The sequence below is a fragment of the Corylus avellana genome, chromosome ca7 (assembly GCF_901000735.1).
Source record: "Corylus avellana chromosome ca7, CavTom2PMs-1.0".
Classification (NCBI taxonomy): domain Eukaryota; kingdom Viridiplantae; phylum Streptophyta; class Magnoliopsida; order Fagales; family Betulaceae; genus Corylus; species Corylus avellana.
Genome location: NC_081547.1, coordinates 7,088,774 through 7,112,847, shown reverse-complemented (window position 1 = coordinate 7,112,847; position 24,074 = coordinate 7,088,774). Strand labels below are relative to the sequence as shown.

The following is a 24,074-nucleotide window of genomic DNA, read 5'->3' as shown; positions in this document are numbered from 1 at the left end:
GTGGTATATTTATAAATTTAGTTACATCTTTTCAATAAATATGGTGATTATTCTCAAGAGGTACATTTTCATTGTAAACATGTGTCTTTTCATGAATGCCTATCTTTCCACGAATATGTCTTTTACTAAACACATTTTCATGAACATGTATCTTAATTTCTATAAGCATGTGTCTTTTCAATTTTCATGAATGGATACCTTCCAATGAAGTGGTTAAAATACCTCCATACCTATTGATTAATAGACACCTTCTTCTTCTTTTTTGGTAAATACCTCACTCCAATAAACAAACCCAAAGCGAGAAAAGCAGTATTGAAAATGCAAATGAAAAAACCAAATACCAAACAAGAAATGGGTATGTTAATGACTCCAAAAATGTCAATAATGTCCTAATCCTCTATGCCTTAGACAAAAGCTAAGGAATGGTTGTATAAAGCAGCATAGACATGCAACATATATAATAGAAAGAGGGTATTTGCAATCCTATCTATACCTATTGATTAATAGACACCTTCATTCAAAATAAATAACCATTTAATTTTCACCCCTCGATTTCAAATATCACACCTTTTATATCAAATTACATATCCTTTCATCTAATAATGACAGTTATATTGCACAACATTTTCTTTTCTCTTTCCCACGTACGTTTGACTCATATATTTCAAGACTAATTAACACCTTCCATAAAAGAAAAAGAAACATTCCTCAAATTAAAATTAAATATAAATGATTAATTAATTTTGAAAAGTTTTCCAACACTTCACACTTTGTCGGGTAGCCTGGGAAATATGTCTGTCATTGAAACAAACAACTTACAGAAATTTGAATGTACGTACAGCTTGAGAGGATTCTTTTACACCAAAGAAGGACGAAGGTTTACAAAAAAACAAAAGAAGGACGAAGGTTTTAATTGAGTTCTGACACAAGAAATGTTATATACTTTTTATATAATATATAAATAATTTTGATGTGACATTGATGTGATGTGATTTGACATAATCATATTATAACATATGATGAATAAAAATAAATTTCTTCTTAAAAAATCACACCATGTCAGTTTGAATAAATAAAAAATAGATACTCTCTCGTAATTTTGATGTTTCAATGATTGTTAATATTTTTATCTTGAAAGGCCAAAAAACAGAGACAAACATAGCCAATGAGGTCATAATGTCCATGCATGTCTTGTTTCCTCCATGATCGTCAAAGGAGCTACAAATGAGTTTGATTTCGTTGTAACAAGCTAAGGGAGAAAAGTTCAACTTTTTTTTGTTTTTTGTTTTCTAATCAAATTAATACCATTTTATTAGAACTAACATTTGACTTGTATTTATTTATTGGTAAGGAAAATAAATACAAAATACTAACTAACCAGGTCATTTATATATATTTATTGTTCGTGCATGGTTATTAGATACGTAATAACTGCTGTCTTATCTTTCATAAAGCAAAAAAGTTAATTACTTTTCCAGAGGTGGAAATTATAAAATCTACAAAATCTAGGGACAATTAATGTTTTTAAATTTATTTCATAAGTAATGTGACACCCCACGCGCCTACACTTATATATATATATATACCATTTGGGACACGACAAAAGCTGCAAGAAAATACATATAGAAACCAATTAAGCAGATTTTGTGCCGTTGGAATGGCTACCACAAAACCACTGTTATCCGACCTTGTCGCCGACAAAACCCATATTCCGTCGAACTACATCCGACCGACATACGATCGTCCAAATCTTCACGAGGTTGAATCGTTTGATGGTACCATTCCTCTCATCGATCTTCAAGATCTGGATGGTCCTAACCGCTCTGATATAATCCAGCAGATAGGCCTTGCCTGCCGAAACTATGGTTTCTTCCAGGTAATTATATATATATACTCAGTAGCTTTTCTATATATATCATAATTTTTTTTTTTTCTTTTACGTAGGCAAAAAACCATGGAATTCCAGAAGCAGTGATCGACAACATGTTACGTGTATCAAGGGAGTTTTTCCATTTGCCAGAAAGTGAGAGGTTACAGAGTTACTCCGATGATCCAATGAAGACGACGAGGCTTTCTACTAGTTTCAACGTCAGAACTGAACAGGTGTCCAGCTGGAGGGATTACTTAAGACTCCATTGCCACCCTCTAGAGAAGTACATGCAGGAATGGCCTACCAACCCTCCATCATTTAGGTATTACGGAATTTAAGATTCCGTTTGTTTCTACCTAAAATATTTTTAAAAAACGTTTTATTATAACTGTACTATAGTAAAACCGAAAAACGAGAATTTTTAGTTTTCGTAAATAGTTATATTACTTTCTCGCAGTCCATTTTTTGTCGCTACTGAAAATTGCCGGTTGTCATTAACTTTCCTTACGAACTAAAGATCGAAAAATGTTTTCTACTAAAAACAAACATATAGCCTTGTTGAGAAATCTAATTAATTCATTTTGTTGTAAACAACCACGTTTGTTTGTCAATTGTCAGAGAAGACGTTGGTGAGTATTGTAGAAATACAAGAAGGCTAGCACTAAGACTGCTGGAAGCAATATCAGAAAGCTTAGGGCTGGAAAAGGATTACATAGATAAGGCTCTGGGAAAGCATGGGCAGCACATGGCCATCAACTACTATCCGACATGTCCCCAACCAGACTTAACCTACGGATTACCTGGCCATGCCGATCCTAATGTCATCACCATGCTCCTCCAGGATGACGTGCCAGGATTGCAGGTCCTCAAAAATGGCAAGTGGGTCGCCGTCAATCCCATTCCATATACCTATATTGTCAATATCGGTGATCAAATACAGGTAACAAACTTACAGGTAACAAACTATATATATATATCGGTCAATGCATTGTTTTTCTCTTTCGGGTGTCGGTGTGTGATCACTGTCACCCATTGATGAGCGTTTCTAGAACAAAGACCTGGCTCATCACAAGCTTTTTGTCGAAACTAGTGGTCAAGATAAAGTCATAAAACTAGAAGGGCATCCTCTTTATTACAAGATTTATTAGATTGCATATAGATTCCCTGCACTTATGCCATGTAAACATGCTTCTTTCCCTCTCTATGCTGAACGTATTGCCATATTAGCATGCTCTCTCTCTCTCTCTCTCTCTCCTTTTCTTTTTTTTTTTTTCAATAAATAATTAGTCCCCCGGGGGAAGAGATTTTATAAGTTCAAGTTTTTGGCATAAGTAATAAATTAATATTATATTAGATTAAAGATTATCAAGTTAAATCAAATTACCATTTATCCTAGCTTATAAGCATCTCCATCCGAACCCAATAGGCAAATTACTTATTGTAGCTAAATTGGACTATTATGAGCTATTTTGTGTCCGACAAAATAGCTACTTTGACATTTTTTTTTTTTTAGTGTGTGAACAATAAGAGCATCTTTAGCAGGAGTAATCAAAATAATTACTAAAAAAATACAATTTTATATTTTAGCTACTTATTTGTCTATAATTAACGGATTCTCTATTTTACTCTATATTTTCTTTAAATATTCTTTTGTGTGGGAGGAAGTGTGAACGAAAGAGAAGAGAGTAAAAGAAAAGAAGAGAAAGAGAAAATAATAAACAAAGTTTTTAGTGTGAACATATTGTTTATGGTAACATAATAGCTATTATGCCGAAGAGAAAAAAAAAGGTTAATGTCAAATTTGACTATTACGAAGGAAAAAAAAAAAAAAAATTCTTCCCTATTCACTATTTACATTACAAACGTTTTTATTATTATTATTCCCCTCTCTCTCTCTCTCTCTCTCTCTCCCTTATTTCTTTCACACAAAAGAATATTTTTTTTAAAAAAAATAGAGTAAAATAGAGAATTTATTGGAGTGTGTATAAAAAAATTAGTAGCTAAAATATAAGTGTGTACTTTTTCAGTAACTATTTTGGCTACATCTTCCGGAGATGCTCTAAGAAATTATAAACTTAATCATTCAAATTAATATTCTAACACTCTTTCTTAAGAAACTCATGTGTGAATGACAGAGACAATTGTTCAAATTTAGAACATTTGCTTTAATATGATGTTACATTATTAGTTATCCCAAAAATTTAACTTATTGATTTAAATTAATATTTTAACACATATTTTACAATTTAGTACTTCCTTTCAAATAAAATATTTTATGTTTTGGAACATTATAGGAGAAGTGTTAAATATATTAAATTAATTATTATTTATTTCAAAACCTTAGATCAATCGAATTTATAAATTATTATAGATCCAAGGTTGTGATAATCTAATTAATAATATGTGAAAGTCCTTTTTCAAATCACCCTGATATGAATTTCCGATGTGGGTATGAATCAATACAACTACTGAATGATGTAAGGTTTTGTCATGTGTTGTTGGCGCCATTTTCAATGATCAAGATTTGACCGCCGTTGATTCGAATTCCGGTCAATTACTAATTAGGTCGCAGCTGTTTTCTTTCTATTTTTCCAACCTAGTGTGCGGCGGCTATAATTGAAACTATACCCTTATCTTAACATATTTTTTGTTTTTTTGTTTGAAAAATAATTTTGATGTGAAATCAAAGTGAAAATTATTTTGTATTTTTAAAAGTGTTTTGTGTTTAAAATATTTGTTAGTATTTTGAAAATTAAAAAAAAAAACAAATAAAAATTTGACAAATGTAACCATTTATTTATCACAAATTATTGGGGTTCCTATTAATTAATCCTACCAAATGCTGCACTACTTTTTACTCACTTAAATTAAACCCTCTGAAAATTAACAACAAATGGGCAACTAGTACTGATGCTATTGGTTCATATATATATATATATATACACGTATGAATGCTGCAGGTACTGAGCAATGATCGGTACAAGAGCGTGCTCCATCGAGCGGTGGTGAACTGTGAGAAGGAGAGGATCTCCATCCCAACGTTCTATTGCCCATCTCCTGATGCCGTGATAGGACCAGCGCCACAGCTGATTGACGGCGCCGATCACCCCGCCCTCTACACAAGCTTTGCATATGCTGAATACTACCAAAAGTTCTGGAACCGGGGCCTCAATGCTCAAACCTGCTTGGACATGTTTAAAACCACCCTTCAATCTTGATCATCATGCCACGCTAGCTAGCTAGCTACTGCATGCATGTGCGCGCGTTTTAACGGTAAAAATAAAAATAAAAATACAAAAAACACTCATCAGTGTAGTACTACTTGTGTCTATGTCATGTGTCAATAATATATTGCTATTATTGTCGTTGGTTTGCACTAAATTTCCTCTTATTGCTATATATATTGACTTAATTCCTTGTGAATGGGTACTTCATGATCAGAATTGGGCAAAATTAGCAGATTAGGGTGTGTTGGAGCATATGGGTAAACAGAATTGATTAAAACAGAGTTGCAGAGCCTACATCCTGTCTCAAACAGTTTAGCATGAGAGACGTATCAAACTGAAGTAAACAGAATATGCAACCCCACTTCTTAAATTGCCTAAATTTTTATATTATTTATTTGTGTGTAGGCCTTGACCTTTTGTTCATTGTGTCCCAATAGGTGGTCTTGCACCAATTATGGTGCGTTTGAAATTGCGATTTCTTAAGAATAATTTGTGTTTTAAAAGATATCTTAAAATGTAAGGCGTTTGACATTACAATTTAAAAAACGCTTAATTTAAAATAGGAAGAAAAAAAAAACAAATATGCGATTTCTATGAACATGCTAGCGGTGCTTATTTGAAAAAGCATGAATTTAAACTGAAATCATAATTTCGCATAACAAATATTTAATAACAAAACATTTTAACATATTTTACCAAATGCTTTTGCGATGCGATTTCAAAAACGCAATTTTTAAAATTGAACTTATTAAAATCGCAATTCTCAACAGACCCTTAGTCTATACGTTATTTAATTTGAAAGGTACCTTATTTTTAGAAAACGTTTTTCTTTCTCTACGTACTAAACATAATTAAGCACATGTTAAAACATGGTATATATATATATATGTAAAGTAGTCATGACGATCTAAATCCTTGGGTGAAAGTATCTTTTTTGATGATGGGATTCTTTTGATTAAATAAATCTCACTTTCTTGTTCTTGATATAAACCCTTTTGAATGACATTCACGTGGTCAAAGAGGACAATCTAATTAACCTTTAAAATACTGGCATACTACTGGTGTCTGGTAGAGTGTTTGAAAACCAAAACCAGGATTTTTTTTAGTCCCTAAAAACTATATAAAATTCTAATTTAACCCCTAAAACTTAATAATTTTTTTGTCAAATGATTTAATAGAACACAACTAGACCCGTTTGTTGACAATAGAATTTTAAATACAATGGCATATGTCAAATGGCTAAATATATATCCACAATTCCACATGGCATATATAAACTTTTATTGTTTTAATTAATGTTATCTCAAGCCATAACACCAAAAAAACATTGTCACATGAGGTAACTATAAAACTTGTTCAAGTGGATTACTACTAACCACATGATCAATTGTCAAGCACAAAGTTAACTTGGCATGTCATTTATTTTTGTTAGTCAAATAGAAAATATAACTTAATTGCTAGAGCTAGTGTATGTTGATTGAAGACTTTATCATGATTTTTTTAAAAAATTACACATTAAATTAGAATTTAAAAATATTTTTCAAGAACCAAATAAATGGATTATCCTTTTTATATATATTAACAAATTACAGAGCGATTACCAAACATGTTGAATTGTTAAATAAAGAAGGGTTTGAGGTAAGCAATGACGTATTAACTTTGGGGGTCCCCCACTAAAATCTAAGTTCAAAGTGTTAGAATTCCCCTGGTCCTACTTTACGCATATAATCATCTGCCAACTGCCAACTGCCAACTGCCAACCAAAAAGAAAAGTTGGATTTAATCTTTAATTGTGTGTTTAAGAAAATATAAAAGAAGGACTAGCTAGAATAAAAAATTAGGAAATAAGAGAGATTGAATAGAATGGAATGTATAGTGTTACTATTTTATTTATTTTTTATTATTATTATTATTTTTAAGATTTAGATCGATGTTTGGCATGAAGAAATATTGAATGAAAAAAAAAAAAAAACCCACGTAATTTGACTACTATATTATGTTAAAATATATAATTAACTTTGTGACGATGTTGATTGCGAACTTGACCGCATTTTCAAGATTGAAGCCCAACTCTAAATTTTAGCCGCTAGAGAATCATTTTAAGAGGAGGGAAGACCCGTGAGTATCACTTAGGCTTTGCATGGATTTTTGTTTGTATTCTCATTAAATTTGCTTTCAGTAGTAATCTACGAGGTGAAGCGTCTTTTTTTTTTTTTTTTTTTTAATTTGTTTTTTTTTTAGCTTTTCCTTTAGTCATTTTCTAAGGTTTTGTTTATACAAAGCCTTAAGAGTAGCGATCTTAGATCTTCGGTTTGTCTTTTGTTCTCTCTCTGGATTTTTTGTAAGAGCAAATCATTGATCGATGATGGATGAATTATCAGACATATGAAAAAATTGTCATTAATGGTAGAGGCAGGGAATATGATTGCGTTTGGGAATGCACTTGTCTCGAAAATGAAAAAAACAAGGAAATCACTGTCTAGTTGAGAAAGTTTTGATGGACCAAGCAGTGGTTAGGGACGTGATTGGCCGAAATATGCTGCAGATCTGGAAGTTGATTGGGACGGTAACATTCTTTGAATTAAACAAAGCATAAATCAGATTTGATGAAAGAAATTTCTCATTATATTTATGTTATTGTTTTGTTAGGTCAACATGCTCTATTTTTATGAAATAAATGAAGAAGAAGCATTATTATAATTTTTTTTTTTTTTTTTTTTTAAAAAAAAAAACTATACTATGGTCAAAACTTACATTAAAGTTAATAAGATTTAACTATGGCCGTGAAATACCTAGCCTTTTTATTTCAGTATTTTTATCAACCAAAGGCATCAAACATTTTTATGCCTGCACGCCGGGCGTAAATTGTATCATTACTCTATATATATATATATAATTTCCTATCTGGGGCTCACATAGGTTAGAAGGACAGGTCATAGTACCATGGGTTCATGATAGAAAAAATGACAATGGTCAAATTGAAACAAGAAATGAAAAAGACAAATCGTTCCAAGTTGAATGATTCATGATTGGTTGAAGCAACTGTAATATCTGAGATATATATATGGTTGAAGCAACTGTATAAACCATATAGTTATTTCATTTTTGTATATCGTCGGCTGGCGGGCTTGTTCCAGTAAATTAATTAAGAAGAGGAAGGTTAGATGGGGATGGGGTTCAAACATTTCTTCTTTGCATTGCTCGCTGGTTTGGGTCTTATACTTGCTGTTCATGCCCAGGATCAATAAGGTGTATATATATATATATATATATATATATATATAAGATTAGTGGCCGGACCCATGTCAAACTCAAACTTAAAGATTAGTGGATGCTAAAGATTTTCAAGCTCACCAATATTGTCCATGGGTATTAAACTTCTATTTTTATAAAAATTTATGATCCATTCAATGAAAAAATATTGATACAAAATTAAGAGATCTATTAATAGAAAAAGAAAATTAAATTAGAGATAATGAATTAAATTTACGTAAAATGAAAATAATAGACATTTCTCTATGATGTATTACATTCCAGAAAAAAAGATCTAAGTAATGTGTATTGTTTTTAGTGTAAATTATTTAGTTCAAATTAAGTCTCACCTAATCCAATTAATCAATGAAGAAACTAGCTATAGATTAAACACTCCTTTTTCTCCTATTTCTTTTTCTTTATGCAACTATTTTTCACTAAACAAAACTCCTTCCCTTCTCTTATCCTTCTCTTATGTGGCGTGTCAAACAAAAATGAAGAAAAAAATAAAAAAAAAGTCCTCAGGTTAGGTGCAACACTTACCCTCGGAACAATAATTAAGCTTTGTCGGCTAAGTTAAGGTTGAAAAGAAGACTTACAACAAAGGAATAGGAAAAAAAAAAAAAAAAAAAAAAAAACATAAAATTAAAAACCGAGTGGTTGTCCTTCAATGGCTCCTATTTGGTTCTCTGCAGTGCCTGGCCTACATCAACCACTTAACGGTGATTGTTACTTTTACCGCAATGAATTTTGCACGGAGTTTTTTTGCCATTTGTATTGTTTTGTATGGTCTTGGAGAATGCCCGACTTGCTTATAATTCTTTTGGGACCATTGACAATCACCATTATCTGCTATTTAATCCATTTTGGACTGGATCCAGATTATGTTCCTGTATTTGCACTGCTTTTATCATTTAGTCAGAAATTAAGACTCTTATTTTCTGTCTATCTCTCTCTCCAGTGAATAGTAGTCTACGTCTTGGACCATTCAAACCACGTGCATCTCAGTCTCCAATCAGAACCCTCTCTCTTTGCTCTTTCTCCACCAACAAATCAGGTCTCCTATTTCGTGCTTCTTTTGAATTGGATTCCTTTTCTACTTTGAAAAGTCCACTCATCCAAAATCCCTTCTCTTATGAGCCATTGAAGGACAACCACTGGGTTTTTAAATCGGGAAGAATTATTTGAATCTACAGATTTTATTTTGTTTTATTATAGAAATAAATTGTTATATGGTTTAATTTTTTTTAAAAAAAATTTAACAGTATAAATAGTATTAATTACGTCATTTTAAACTTTTAAATAAAGTGACAATTAATAATACACTTACCTTTTTTTAAAAAAATCAAATCACTGATATTGCATTAGAAAAAGTCAACTAATCTGATGCTCATTGCGTGACAGAATTAGAACCATGCACCTTCATACATGCATATCGATAAATATTTGACTAAATTAACTTGCAAATATCTAAACAAATATATATAGAGCAGACTAGCTTCGATCGTCACTCCAAGTTTCTATAATGGCTACCTCTCTAAAGAAATCGACCCCAAAAATTAATGAGAACGAAGAAGAGAGCTTCACATATGCCGCGCAGGTGACGAGCTCCCATGTGGTGTCCATGACCTTGCGATCCGTCGTGGAGCTTGGCGTTTTTGAAATTCTAGCAAAAGCGGGTTCGGGAGCCAAGCTCTCCCCTACACAGATTGTTCAACAGATGCCAACCAAGAACTCCGAGGCACCCACGATGTTGGACCGTATTCTGAGGTTGCTGGCCACCCACTCTCTGCTTGATTGCTCTGTGGTTGCTGATGACTCTGGATCTTTGCAAAGGCTTTATAGTCTTTCTGATGTGTCTAAACACTTCGTCTGCAACGAAGATGGTGTCTCTTTGGGACCTATGATGGCCTTGCTTCACGACAAGGTCTTCTTAGATAGCTGGTCTGTTTTCTATTTCAGCTCCACTTTTTCTTCTTTTCCCACCTTTTTCTGTTCATAATTAGTTTGTTTTTTTCTTTTGTTTATTTATTTTTTTTCCAAAAAACTAAAAAAAAAAAAACTAGTCGACGATCTTTCATCATATCGGTACAATGGACATGTGAATCCATCATTGAATTAGTAAAAGGAATGATTAGAAAATTGATAGGAGAATGATATGTAACATGACTTTTCTTTAAAATAGGAGGAGCAAATAAGTTCAACATGTTAACTATCCACCATAGTACGTGAGATAAACCGGGTCCTTCTCAATAATAATTTTTTTTTTTTGTGAAGATAATGTTACGGATCTCATTAAAAGATGAAAGTCAAAAGCATGAAGTTTATACAACACAGAGCAACATAAAACTCTGTCAAACCTTAACCAAAGCCAAGGCTGCGATTTCACCAATCTGCTAACCTATGTCTAATGTCAAATCTTCCGATACTAGATCAGATCTGCTCCAGGTAGATTCCAACAAATACATAGGTGTAGCTCATAACTAAACCCCCACAACCCAATAGGCCAGGACGCCTTCTTAAAAGAAAAAAAAAACTATCGCTAACCCATGTATTAATACATTTAAGTAATAGATCTACTTCGAGTAGACTAGATCTAGAACATGGGTAGCTAAAAAACAATAACAAAAAATAAAAACAAAATAAAAAATAATAAAAACTAAAAAACTCCACAAGCAATAGCGGAGGAGCACGTCCCTAGGAAGACGTACCAAGGCTGATGAAAACAATCAGATCAAAGAAAGCGAAAACTAGATATGAATCTAGATCTAGATCTACAACTTAGATCTAAAAATATACCCGCCAAAAACGGAGATTAATGGAGAAGACACCGAGCACTGCTGCCAGAGAAGGGGAAGAAGGGAAGATCTAAATCTAAATCTAGATCTTCCCTCCTGAACGCTTTCCTTTTTTGTTGCTTGAAGGAAGAGAGGAGGAGATGGTTTCTAGAGAGAAGGCAGAGTCTCTCTCTCTAGAAACGGTTTTCTGAAAGATAACAATTTCAATAATAATTTCTCAATATTCATCATAATTAAGTTCCTTTCTCTCTCTCTCTCTCTCTCTGTATTTACTGTAAGAAGTTAGTCCCGCTTAGGAAAAAAAAAAAAGTAGTTGATGGATAAATTAATGACAAAGTTTTCTTCCAAAATTGGTTGGATAGGAATGACATAATTGGAAGAAATTTTATTAAAAAGGTACGTGGTCTTCCAACTTTGCATGTGTTTCTTGCATACAAAATAGTTACATGACATTTTTATAGATTGGGTTGGAGAAAATCTTTGTCCATGTATAAATATGCTGTTAAATTACCATTTGCCCCCAAAACCTTAAAATGATAGGAAAAAGGTAAATTTAATAATTTAATGAATACTTTACATCCCTCACGTGTGGGCTTAAAGCCTTTTTTAATAGGTGAGGTTCAATACATGTAATATTTAATTTAAATTGAGTGAATTGATGGAATCAAGATTGGAACTCATGATCTTTAGCTCTGATACCATGTTAAGCTTTTGGAACAAGTGGTGATTTAAAATGGAATCAGAGCCAGAGGTTCTAACTTCGAACGTTGCCTTCATCATTCATTATTCATTTCAATTAAATATTCCACATGTTGAGTCCCGCTTATCAAAAATGGAGTTTGAGTAAGAGCTGTTGTGCTCTTGATCTTTTATCAATGAATTCTAAAAGATTCCGGTTCAAAAAAAAAAAAAAAAAAAAAAAGGAATTTAAGTCCACACATGAGAGAGGGTGTTAAAGTGTTGATTAAATTATTAAATGATTTCTTCCTGTTAGCTTAAATTTTTAGGACAAGTAGCGATTTAACATATGTAAGAATTTAATGTCTCATACGACATAAAAAGACTATTAAACTCCAATGTTATAAGGTTATTTAATCCTAATCCTATTAAACTTATTAGGTTATTTAATCTATTTGTCAAATAAGAGAAGTGGTTTTTTTTATCTATACCCTATAAATTTACACAAAATATATCCATAAGTTTGGTGTAACTAATTAAGATGGTTAAGTGAAAGAACCTGTTTTGTGGTGCATGTTTATACTTTCAAAATATAATAAATCATGACAATTAAGATGTTAGAATTTATAGAATATTAAGTTTAAACATGTATCAGAGACTAAGTTGTAACTTTCATGAATTTCTATTGTACCAATATATTATTTTATACGTATGTATATTCTTATGCAAATCTGTTATAGAATTTTTTTGTAATTAATTATGGTATAACCTTTTGAATTTTTCAATTGTCACTGAGCCGATGTTCATGATTTTTGTGCGAACTGTAACATCTGTATACTCTATGATTTTAACGTGTTTGAAACTTATTACTATATAGAACAATTATTTTTATACCCTATAAAACATAAAGGAGAAAGTTTTTTTGAATTTTTTTTTTTGAGTGTTTTGTTTTCTTTTGTTTGTTTTTTGTTTGTTTGTTTGTTTTTTTTTTTTTTTTAATTGGTGTTGCAAGTTTTTTTTTATCTAATTAATTGGTGTTGCAAGTTGTTTGTTAATGTTTTGATTTTTTTAGCAGAAAGAAAAAAAAAAAATAGTAAGAGTGGATTATCAAACAATTTTTTTAAGCTAGTCCACTTGTTTCTGAAAATATTGCACAGTTATGCCTAAAGTGCTTTTGGTGTGCAAAGTTATTTTAGAGCCTGTTTGGGATTGTGTTTGAGAAATAAAGGTTTTAAGTAAAAAAAAAAAAAGCTTTTAGGCAAAAACTTCAATTTTAAGCTTTTGCCAAAAGTGCTTTTTGGCAATTTTTAGACTTTTTAGACCATTAAAAGCGATTTTAATTCTTTTTACCAAACAAGTACTTTTTTCTTTAAATAGACTTTTTGAATGTTAAAATCACTTTTAAGCCACTCAAACGCAATCCCAAACAGGCCCTTAGAGTACAAGCGGGGTGGTTAATAACTGTGAACCTATATATATATAATAACAAACTGCAATATTTATTCCGCCATTTAATGATTCAATAGATATTTTTGAGTTTAAATGTTTAAATCCATCACATATTTGAAATAACAATGTCGTTAAACCCAACCCCCTTATATTACAATATTAAATTCGAACATGTAGGCTACCTCTTCCACTACCTAATCTCTCTATCATTCATGTGAGCTTCGCTTGTCCTACAATTTGCGTTGGGTGATTGCTCTTGTGTCTATTTATAATTAAGTGATTATGACAAAATTAACCTAATACTAAATAAATAAATATAACTATTGCAAGATTTTTGTTTTACTTATAGTTGTTGTCATTGTTGAGTAACATCATGTGGTGCATGGGATAGCCAGTGTAGTGAATTCCAAACTACTAAAGTTTAATTGTTCTAGATTCTGGTACATTCTTTTATGAATTTATTGTGAAACTCATGATATATATATAGTTAAGATCTTGGAATTTATATAATATTTGTAGATTTATTTACAAAGTATTGCTCGTACAATCCAGTACTTGTGCTGATTCTGGTCCAAATTCATTGATAGGTCCCAACTGAAAGATGCAATTCTTGAGGGAGGAGGAACTGCATTCAACAGAGTTCATGGCATGCAGATCTTCGAGTACGCCGGGTTGGAGCCCAGGTTCAACCAGGTTTTTAACTCAGCCATGTTCAACAACACAACCATTATTAGTAAGAACATCCTTGACTCCTACAAAGGCTTCCAGCAACTCAAGCAATTGGTTGATGTCGGCGGCGGTCTAGGAGTCACTCTCAACTTGATCACTTCCAGATACCCCCATATCAAGGCCATTAATTTCGACTTGCCCCATGTTATACAACATGCCCCACATTATCCTGGTTAATTTGCTCTTCTTTATATATATATATATATATATATATAATGTTCTTCATAAGCTATATATATTTGTGTGTGGGGCGATAAAGAGAGGTGTTAATTAATTGGTGTTGCAGGTGTGGAACATGTCGGGGGAGACATGTTCGAAAGCGTTCCTAAGGGGGATGCCATTTTAATGAAGGTGGGTTTGATTGATTTGTGTACTTTTTGTATATGAGTTGAAGAGAAATGGTGTTATAATTTGGATACATTTTGTAGTTTATACTCCATGATTGGAGTGATGAACAGTGCTTGAAGCTGTTGAAGAACTGCTACGAGGCTACACCAAATGATGGAAAGGTGATTGCTGTGGATGCAGTTCTTCCAATTATGCCTGAGATTAGCACTTCTATGAAGAGCAACTGTCAATCGGATGTGAACATGATGACTCTAGTTAGCCCAGGAGGGAAGGAAAGGACGGAAGCAGAATTCATTGCCTTGGCAACCAAAGCAGGGTTTAGTGGCATCAGATATGAATCTTTTGTCTGTAATTATTGGGTTATGGAGTTCTTCAAGTAGATTGCTTGCTTGTAATATTAATTTGGAAATCTATCGTTTCTTGTCCGAACCCTTCAAATAAAAATGCTTATGAAAAGTTGAAATAAGAATTGCGACTTCAAATTAGCTGCAGTTGATATATATATAGTATAATGTAGGCATGACACATCAGTCTAATGAAATGATAACAAACCCATCAATTTAGAGATTAACCCGAAATGAGTGATTCATGCTGCTTGATTGCCAACCTTTTTCATGTCCAAGTCAAGCAAAGGGTCTCTTCGCCGCTTGTTAAAATTGGATGAGTATTTAAAATTACTTGTCAACATCGTAGAAGAAAAAAAAAATTCTTTGACAAATTTCTCGTATAACAAAGTACCTATTAAAGTAGTTTGAAATTTCAAACTACTTTAATAGGCACTTTGTAAATCATCGTCGACACCTCTTAGTGGTGTTGGTTTACTATTCAACAGACACCCTTATTATAGGGGTGTCGGTTCCACTAAATGAGACGCCTTGGAGTGTCGTTCTCTTACAAGGCATCACTAAATCTGAAATTTTTTGTAGTGAAATTAACCAAACGCCAGCAATAAGGGATGCATCCATATAAGTGGAAATATTATTATAAATTGTTTTTAAAAAAAATGCTATACATACTTTAAAGTGTTCACTCCCAAGTACTCACTTCCTGAAATAGTACGTCACTGAAAATCACTATTAAATGAAATAACAAACAAAAGTATATATAGTATTTATCTTTAAAAAAAAATTATAGTTTTTTCACGAAAAATACAAGGAAAGAGAGAAAAAATATTTTGGCCAAAGTATAAGTGTGTACTTTTTCAGTAACTATTTTGGCTACATCTTTCGGAGATACTCTAAGAAATTATAAACGTAATCATTCAAATTAATATTCTAACACTTTCTCTTAAGAAACTCATGTGTGAATGACAGTGACAATTGTTCAAATTTAGAACATTTGCTTTAATATGATGTTACATTATTAGTTATCCCAAAAATTTAAGTTTACAAAAAATAGTAAACTTATTGATTTACATTAATATTTTAACACAAAGTTTACAATTTAGTACTTCCTTTCAAATAAAATATTTTATGTTTTGAACATTAACACAGGTTGAATCGTTTGATGGTGCCATTCCTCTCATCCATCTTCAAGATCTGGATGGTCCTAACCACTCTGATATAATCCAGCAGATAGGCCTTGCCTGCCGAAACTATGGTTTCTTCCAGGTAATTATATATATATATATATATATATACTGAGTAGCTTTTCTATATATGCAGTGGCGGAGTTAGGATTCAATTCTTGTAGGGGCGGTATTAATAATTTTTTTTTTAATGAGGAAATAAATAAAAAATAATAGTTAGCTTTTGAACGTAGACATTCACTTTACCGTTACTAGTAAAATAGTTGCATAAGATATGGTTAAATTTTTTTTTATTTTTTATTTTTTTCTAAAAATTACATGTACTTTGTATTTGATTTTTTTGCCTAACAGCATAAACTAAACATTGAGTGGATTAGAGAAATTTCATTGAGTGGGTTTGATTTTTGGAGCTCGTTAGTGTTGGGGTTTAATTTTTTGGCAATGGAAAGTGGAGGAGTGATTTTGATTGTTGGAAATTTTTAGTGGGTGAATTTTCTGCAGGTTTTATAAAGCAAATGGGTTAACCAATTTTCTAACAGCCCATTCCGCTTAGCCCAATTATAATCAACTAACAAACTAACCAAAACTCACCATTTTCTAACTTTCTATTTACAAAATTTACGCAGCTTCTCTTATAATGGATGCCAGATGCATTCCACTACTTTTCCAAGCCATTCTAGCTATGTTTGGGAAGAGCCAGACCTGGCACTGTAGCTGGCAACTGACACGTGGTAGTAGAAATTGGTTTTTTATCTTAATTTTTTTTTTTAAATCAAAATATTTTTTAAAAAAAAAAAGGGAGAGGCAACTGACTGAATTGGTTTTCCGGTGTTTGGACCACCCATTTTAATGAGGGTGGGGGGGGCCCCCAGATGACTGTGTGTGGTCAACTCCACCAGACCACCCCAAATGCAGTTCCCCTTTTTTTTTTTTTTGTTTGGGGGGTGGTCCCCTGGCCCGCGAGGTCCGACCACCCCAGATCACCCGGGGCCACCCCTTGGCCAAAAATGGGGTGGTCCATACACCATTTGGCCAGGGCGGGCTGGAACCATCCAGTTCCACCATTTTTTTTATTTTTTTTTTAAATAATAAGATAAAAAATTAATTTATGCTGTCACGTGTCAGTTCCAGCTACAGTGCCGGGCCTAGCTCTTCCCAAACATAGCTTCTTTGTCTCACACGTGACCTTGAACTGCGTGCTTGGTTTTCAAGTCACACCTAACGCTTCACCTTTCAAATCCTCTATTCATCTTCTCCCTTTCTTATAAAATCTACCTGGTCAACTCAGGAAAAAAGAAAGGAAAGAAAAGTGAGTATTAGAGACTGAGAGACAGGTTTTGAGAAAGAGGGGAAGGAAATGGTGAGAGAAAAGTGAGAAAAAGAGGGGGAAAAAAGAAGAAGCAAGAGTATAGAACGAAAGAGAGAAGCTGAGATTACTCACAGAGTCAGTCATTGGACGCTGTTGGAGGTTTTTCTCTTTTCCATGGTGACTGTCCGACTGTTGGCTTAGGAACTTAGGGTAAGTTTAATTTTTTTTTGTGTGTATTGGGACACAATGAACCTTTTGTTCATTGTGTCCCAATAGGTGGTCTTGCACCAATTATGGTGCGTTTGAAATTGCGATTTTTTAAGAATAATTTGTGTTTTAAAAGATATCTTAAAATGTAAGGCGTTTGACATTACAATTTAAAAAACGCTTAATCTAAAATAGGAAAAAAAAAAAAAACAAATATGCGATTTCTATGAACATGCTAGCGGTGCTTATTTGAAAAAGCATGAATTTAAACTGAAATCATAATTTCGCATAACAAATATTTAATAACAAAACATTTTAACATATTTTACCAAATGCTTTTGCGATGCGATTTCAAAAACGCAATTTTTAAAATTGAACTTATTAAAATCGCAATTCTCAACAGACCCTTAGTCTATACGTTATTTAATTTGAAAGGTACCTTATTTTTAGAAAACGTTTTTCTTTCTCTACGTACTAAACATAATTAAGCACATGTTAAAACATGGTATATATATATATATGTAAAGTAGTCATGACGATCTAAATCCTTGGGTGAAAGTATCTTTTTTGATGATGGGATTCTTTTGATTAAATAAATCTCACTTTCTTGTTCTTGATATAAACCCTTTTGAATGACATTCACGTGGTCAAAGAGGACAATCTAATTAACCTTTAAAATACTGGCATACTACTGGTGTCTGGTAGAGTGTTTGAAAACCAAAACCAGGATTTTTTTTAGTCCCTAAAAACTATATAAAATTCTAATTTAACCCCTAAAACTTAATAATTTTTTTGTCAAATGATTTAATAGAACACAACTAGACCCGTTTGTTGACAATAGAATTTTAAATACAATGGCATATGTCAAATGGCTAAATATCCACATCGCATATATAAACTTTTATTGTTTTAATTAATGTTATCTCAAGCCATAACACCAAAAAAACATTGTCACATGAGGTAATTAACTATAAAACTTTTTCAAGTGGATTACTACTAACCACATGATCAATTGTCAAGCACGAAGTTAACCTGGCATGTCATTTATTTTTGTTAGTCAAATAGATAAGATAACTTAAATATTGCTAGAGTGTATGTTGATTGAAGACTTGATCATGATTTTTTTTAAAATTTACACATTAAATTAGAATTTAAAAATATTTTTCAAGAACCAAATAAATGGGTTATCCTTTTTATATTAACAAATTACAGAACATTTTTTTTTTTGACATGTTTACACAAGAGGGGGAGAGGGGGATTTGAACTAGGGACATTCGCTTCATAATGCGTGGTCTTCAACCGATTGAGCTATCCCTTAAGAACAATTACAGAGCAATTAATTACCAAACATATTGAATTGTTAAATAATGAAGGGTTTGAGGTAAGCAATGACGTCTTAACTTTGGGGGTCCCCCAAAAGAGGATGCACTAAAATCTAAGTTGAAGTATTAGAATCCCCCTGGTGACTGGTCCTACTTTACGCATATAATCATCTGCCAACTTTAATCTTTAATTGTGTGTTTAAGAATATATAATAGAAAGACTAGAATAAAAAATTAGGAATTAAGAGAGATTGAATAGAATGGAATGTATAGTGTTACTATTTTATTTATTATTATTATTATTATTTAAGGTTTAGATGTTTGACATGAAGAAATATTGAACAAAAAAAAAAAAAACCAACGTAATTTGACTACTATATATATTATGTTAGAATATATAATTAATTGTGTGACGATGTTGTTTGCAAACTTGATCGCATATTCAAGATTGATGCCCAACTCTAAATCTTAGCCGCTAGAGAATCTTTTAAGAGGAGGGAAGACCCCACCTCTTCACTTTTTTTTTTTTTTTTTTTTTTAATAACACTGATGAGTATCACGTAGGCTTTGCATGGATTTTTGTTTGTATTCTCTTTAAATTTGCTTTCAGTGGTAATCTACGAGGTGAAGCGTCTTTTTTTTATTTTTTTTATTTTTTAAGGTTTTCCTTTTAATCATTTCTTAAGGTTTTGTTTATACAAAGCCTTAAGAGTAGTGATCTTAAATCTTGGGTTTGTCTTTCGTTCTCTCTCTGAATTTTTTCTAAGAGCAAATCACTGATCGATGATGAATGAATTATCAGACATATGAAAAAATTGTCATTAATGGTAGAGGCAAGGAAGAAAATTGCGTTTGGGAATGCGTTTGTCTCGAAAATGAAAAAACAAGGAAATCACTGTCTAGTTGAGAAAGTTCTAATGGATCAAGCAGTGGTTAGGGATGTGATTGGCCGGAATATCCTGCAGATCTAGAAGCTGATTGAGACGGTAACATTCTTTGAATTAAACAAAGCATAAATCAGATTTGCATTAAAGAAATTTCTCATTGTATTTATGTTATTGTTTTGTTAGATTAACATGCTCTATTTTTATGAAATAAATAAAGACGAAGCATTGTTAAAAAAAAAAAAAAAAAAATCTATACTATGATCAAAACTTACATTAAAGTTAATAAGATTTAACTATAGCCTTTTTATTTCAGTATTTTTATCAACCTAAGGCATCAAATTGAACTTTTAATAATAGGAGAAAATTCACTTTACCACACTGAAGTTTTAAAGGTTTTTCAATTTGAACTCAAAAGTTTAAAAATTGGCAATGTACCCCCTAATGTTTCAAAAATTTTTAATTTAGATCCTCCATAACTCCATTACTAATTTCGGTTTAATTAGATGGAAATTAAAAAAAAAAAAAAAGCATCGAGGGTAATTACGTAATTTCATAGATTTCCATCAAATTTTACGAAAATTAGTAACAGAAGGTCTGAATTGAAATTTTTTGAAACATTAGGAGAGTACATTGCCAATTTTTAAACATTGGGGTTCGAATTGAAAAACCCTTAAAATTTCAAGGGATAAAGTGAATTTAACCCTTAATTATAATAATAATAATACACCCTAGTCATAACATAAAAGCCAAAATCAACAGAAAAAGGGTGCAAGAGTGGATTCGGTGGCAGGGGAAAACCGAAACAAGCATGAATTATTTTTCCAATTTCTACTTCAATTCAGAAATCCACAAAATATCCTCAAACATCTAATTGGTATTTTAGCAAGAAGCTTAATCCTTAAAATCATTCAACAAATTTCCTAACTACAGGCTTACAGCAAGATACAGATCAGAAAAATCAACCTAGGAAAGAAATTCAGACAGCAACGAGAAAAGAGAGAACCTGAGAGTGAGAAAAATCAACCTTTAACACATTTGGGCCTTTGGGTAGCCCAAAAACAGTTACAGGAGAGAAAGATCCCGAGGTTGTCATAGTGACATAGACTCGTATATAGGTCGAAGTCTGTAACACGTGTATTCCCATTAGCAATTAAAAAAAACATAATGGAATGTAAAGACAAATTGCACGTTTTTTCCACCATATTCGGTGTCCACTTTAATCATTCAATGCCTATAAATCTACTAATTGATTAAACTCACTTCAAGTTTCTACAATGGCCTCTCTAATGAAATCGGCCTCAAAAACTCTTGATGGGGATGATCAACAAGAAGAAAACACTTTCCCCTATGCAATGAAGGTGGCGACCTCCATTGTCTTGCCCATGGCCATGCGATCGGCGGTCGAGCTTGGCGTTTTTGAAATCCTAGCAAAAGCGGGTCCTGGAGCCAAACTCTCCCCCTCGCAGATTGTACAACAGATGCCCACCAAGAACCCGGAGGCAGCCATGATGCTGGACCGTATTCTGAGGATGTTGGCCACCCACTCTCTACTGTGTTGCTCTGTGGTCGCTAATGACTCATCAGGATCTTTCAAGAGGCTTTACAGTCTTTCTCACATGTCTAAACACTTCGTCAGCAATGAAGATGGTGTCTCTTTGGGACCTTTCATGGCCTTGCTTCAAGACAAGGTCTTCATAGATAGCTGGTATGTTTTCTATTTCCCTCACCTCCGATCCTCAATTATTTCTTCATGGTACGTTATAACTTCATTCTTCTCTTTATCTTTTCTTTTTTTAAATTAAATTATCCTCCTTGATAATTGCTTTAAAATGGGACATGGGTGGAGCAAAGTGATCCAGTCCACTAGGCTATATATATATCCTTTGTTTTTTTTCTAATTTTCCACTAGGCTATCCTTAATAGTGAGTGGTACATACCGGGTCCCTCAAAAAAGTTTATTCGGCCTAGCTAAGAGCTAGCATTTTTTTTTTTATCGTGGATTAAACTAGGGGTATCAATTTGTGTTTGTGTATCTTTTAGAATATTTGATATTATTTTAGTTTATTATGTTGTCTTACATATTTTAGGATTTAGAGAGCTATGTAAACATATCATAATATAGAAGAGAATATAAAATGTAGTTCATTTTATGCTTCCGCTCTCTCTTCTCTCTCTCCCCTTCTTCCGCTCTCCAATATACATTTAACAATATATTTAACATGATATCAGAGCCAAAGGTCTTGGAATCAAATCTTGACTCCGTCAATTTACCTTATTAAAATTAAATATTTCACATGTTGGGCTTCACCCATTAAAATGAAGTTTGAGTCAACACGTGAGGGGATGTGGGGGGGGGGTGTAAAAGTAATGATTAAGTGATTAAATTTATCTCTTCCTATAAATTTAAGCTTTTGGGATAAATGATAGTTTAGCTGTATCTAATTAGAGTCGTGTTAAAGCATCAATATAAAATTATATTAAGTTCATGGAAAATATGCTTAGATAAAATAATAATAATAATAATAATACCAACACTGTAGTCTGTATAGTGTTCAAATGAATCAAATATGGCATCTAAACCGAATTCATTGATAGGTCCCAACTGAAAGATGCAGTTCTTGAGGGAGGAATTCCATTCAACAGGGTTCATGGCACGCACGCCTTCGAGTATCCCGGCTTGGACCCCAGGTTCAACCAGGTTTTTAACACAGCCATGTTCAACCACACTACCATTGTTATTAAGAACATCCTTCACTCCTACAAAGGCTTTGAACAAGTCAACCAATTGGTTGATGTCGGTGGCGGTCTAGGAGTCACCCTCAATTTGATCACTTCCAGATACCCCCATATCAAGGCCATTAATTTCGATTTGCCCCATGTTATTCAACATGCCCCACATTATCCTGGTTTGCGCTCTTCTTGTATATATATATATATATATATATATATAATGTTCTTCATAAGCTATATGTATATGTGTGTGGGGGGGGATAAAGAGAGGTGCTAATTATTTGTGTTGCAGGTGTAGAACATGTCGGGGGAGACATGTTCGAAAGCGTTCCTAAGGGGGACGCCATTTTTATGAAGGTGGGTTTTATTGATTTGTGTACTTTTTTGTGTATGAGTTGAAGAGAAATGGTGTTATAATTTGGATATATGTATATACTTTTGGCAGTGGATTCTCCATGATTGGAGTGATGAACAGTGCTTGAAGCTGCTGAAGAACTGCTACGAGGCAACTCCAAATGATGGAAAGGTGATTGTTGTGGATGCAGTTCTTCCGATTGTGCCTGAGATTAGCACTTGTGTGCAGAGCAACTGTCAAATGGATGTGCTTATGATGACTCAAAACCCAGGAGGGAAGGAAAGGACGGAAGCAGAGTTCATGGCCTTGGCAACTAAAGCAGGATTTAGTGGCATCAAATATGAATCTTTTGTCTGTAATTTTTGGGTTATGGAGTTCTTCAAGTAGATTGCTTGCTTATTGAAATACTAGGAAATGTATCATGTGTTTCGTTTGAACCTTCAAATAAAAAATTTTACAGTCTAAGGGTGAAAATGCGGATGCGAATGTGGTTGTTAGCAATATTTACATCTGCATCTGTAAATACGAAAATGCATTATTTATAGTTGGACACCATTATTCAGATTACATTTGCTAATCATTTTGCCATAAATTATAAAGTTGACAGACATTAAAAAAAAAAAAAAAAAAATCCTCCATTTAAAACATAAAAAACATAAATTTTTTTGTATCTGTGAGATAAATTGTTCCACCCGATTTATTATAATAAAAAAAAAACATAAATTATGTCTAAATGTAATACATTCATAATTGGATGTTGATGGCAATGAATTTATGACACTCCATGAATCCAAATCAGCATCTTTACAAGTACAAATCATGAATCAATTAAATGTAAAATATAACGACAGTTCTATTGTGTACAATATGGAAAAATAATGTGACAACAAACTTATCATGTATCAACATGTAGGATTTGATGCTCATTGCGTGGCAGAATTAGAACCACCTTTTTACGGCTTATAAATCAATTAAACTTCACTCCAAGTTTCTACATTAATGGCCTCTCTAAAGGAAGAAATCGACCCCAAAAATTCATTATGAAGATCGAAGAGAGCTTCACGTATGCAATGCAGGTGGCGACCTCCCTTGTGTTGCCCATGACCATGCGATCGTGGTCGAGCTTGGTGTTTTTGAAATCCTAGCAAAAGCGGGTTCGGGAGCAAAGCTCTCCCCCTCATAGACTATTCAACAGATGCCAACCAAGAACCCCGAGGCAGCCATGATGTTGGACCGTATACTGAGGATGTTGGCCACCCCAACAGCCTTGGGATGGTTTCGGCCACCCCCATTTTTGCACCTAGGGTGGTTCGGGCACCTCAAACTAGTAAGGCCGGTTGGCTCCAGCCGGGGGTGGCTAGCCACCCTATGTTGTCCAAAGGGGT

The 24,074-nt window shown here is 33.0% G+C and overlaps 3 protein-coding genes across 3 annotated transcripts; all 3 read left to right on the top strand.

The window, feature by feature from the left end:
• Positions 1 to 1,618: 1,618 nt before the first annotated feature.
• Positions 1,619 to 5,235, top strand: LOC132188370 (protein DMR6-LIKE OXYGENASE 1-like). Its single transcript, XM_059602798.1, has 4 exons — positions 1,619 to 1,876; positions 1,945 to 2,192; positions 2,489 to 2,810; positions 4,831 to 5,235. The coding sequence occupies exons 1-4, from the start codon at positions 1,658 to 1,660 to the stop codon at positions 5,086 to 5,088; spliced, it is 1,047 nt and encodes a 348-aa protein (XP_059458781.1). The 5' UTR covers positions 1,619 to 1,657; the 3' UTR covers positions 5,089 to 5,235.
• Positions 5,236 to 9,874: 4,639 nt separating this feature from the next.
• On the top strand, positions 9,875 to 14,819 carry LOC132188334 (cathecol O-methyltransferase 1-like). The gene is made up of 4 exons (XM_059602755.1): positions 9,875 to 10,293; positions 13,862 to 14,175; positions 14,290 to 14,354; positions 14,432 to 14,819. The coding sequence occupies exons 1-4, from the start codon at positions 9,875 to 9,877 to the stop codon at positions 14,729 to 14,731; spliced, it is 1,098 nt and encodes a 365-aa protein (XP_059458738.1). The 3' UTR covers positions 14,732 to 14,819.
• A 6,035-nt stretch (positions 14,820 to 20,854) lies between these two features.
• Positions 20,855 to 23,154, top strand: LOC132187356 (cathecol O-methyltransferase 1-like). Its single transcript, XM_059601647.1, has 4 exons — positions 20,855 to 21,309; positions 22,200 to 22,510; positions 22,627 to 22,691; positions 22,780 to 23,154. The coding sequence occupies exons 1-4, from the start codon at positions 20,879 to 20,881 to the stop codon at positions 23,074 to 23,076; spliced, it is 1,104 nt and encodes a 367-aa protein (XP_059457630.1). The 5' UTR covers positions 20,855 to 20,878; the 3' UTR covers positions 23,077 to 23,154.
• Positions 23,155 to 24,074: the final 920 nt, after the last annotated feature.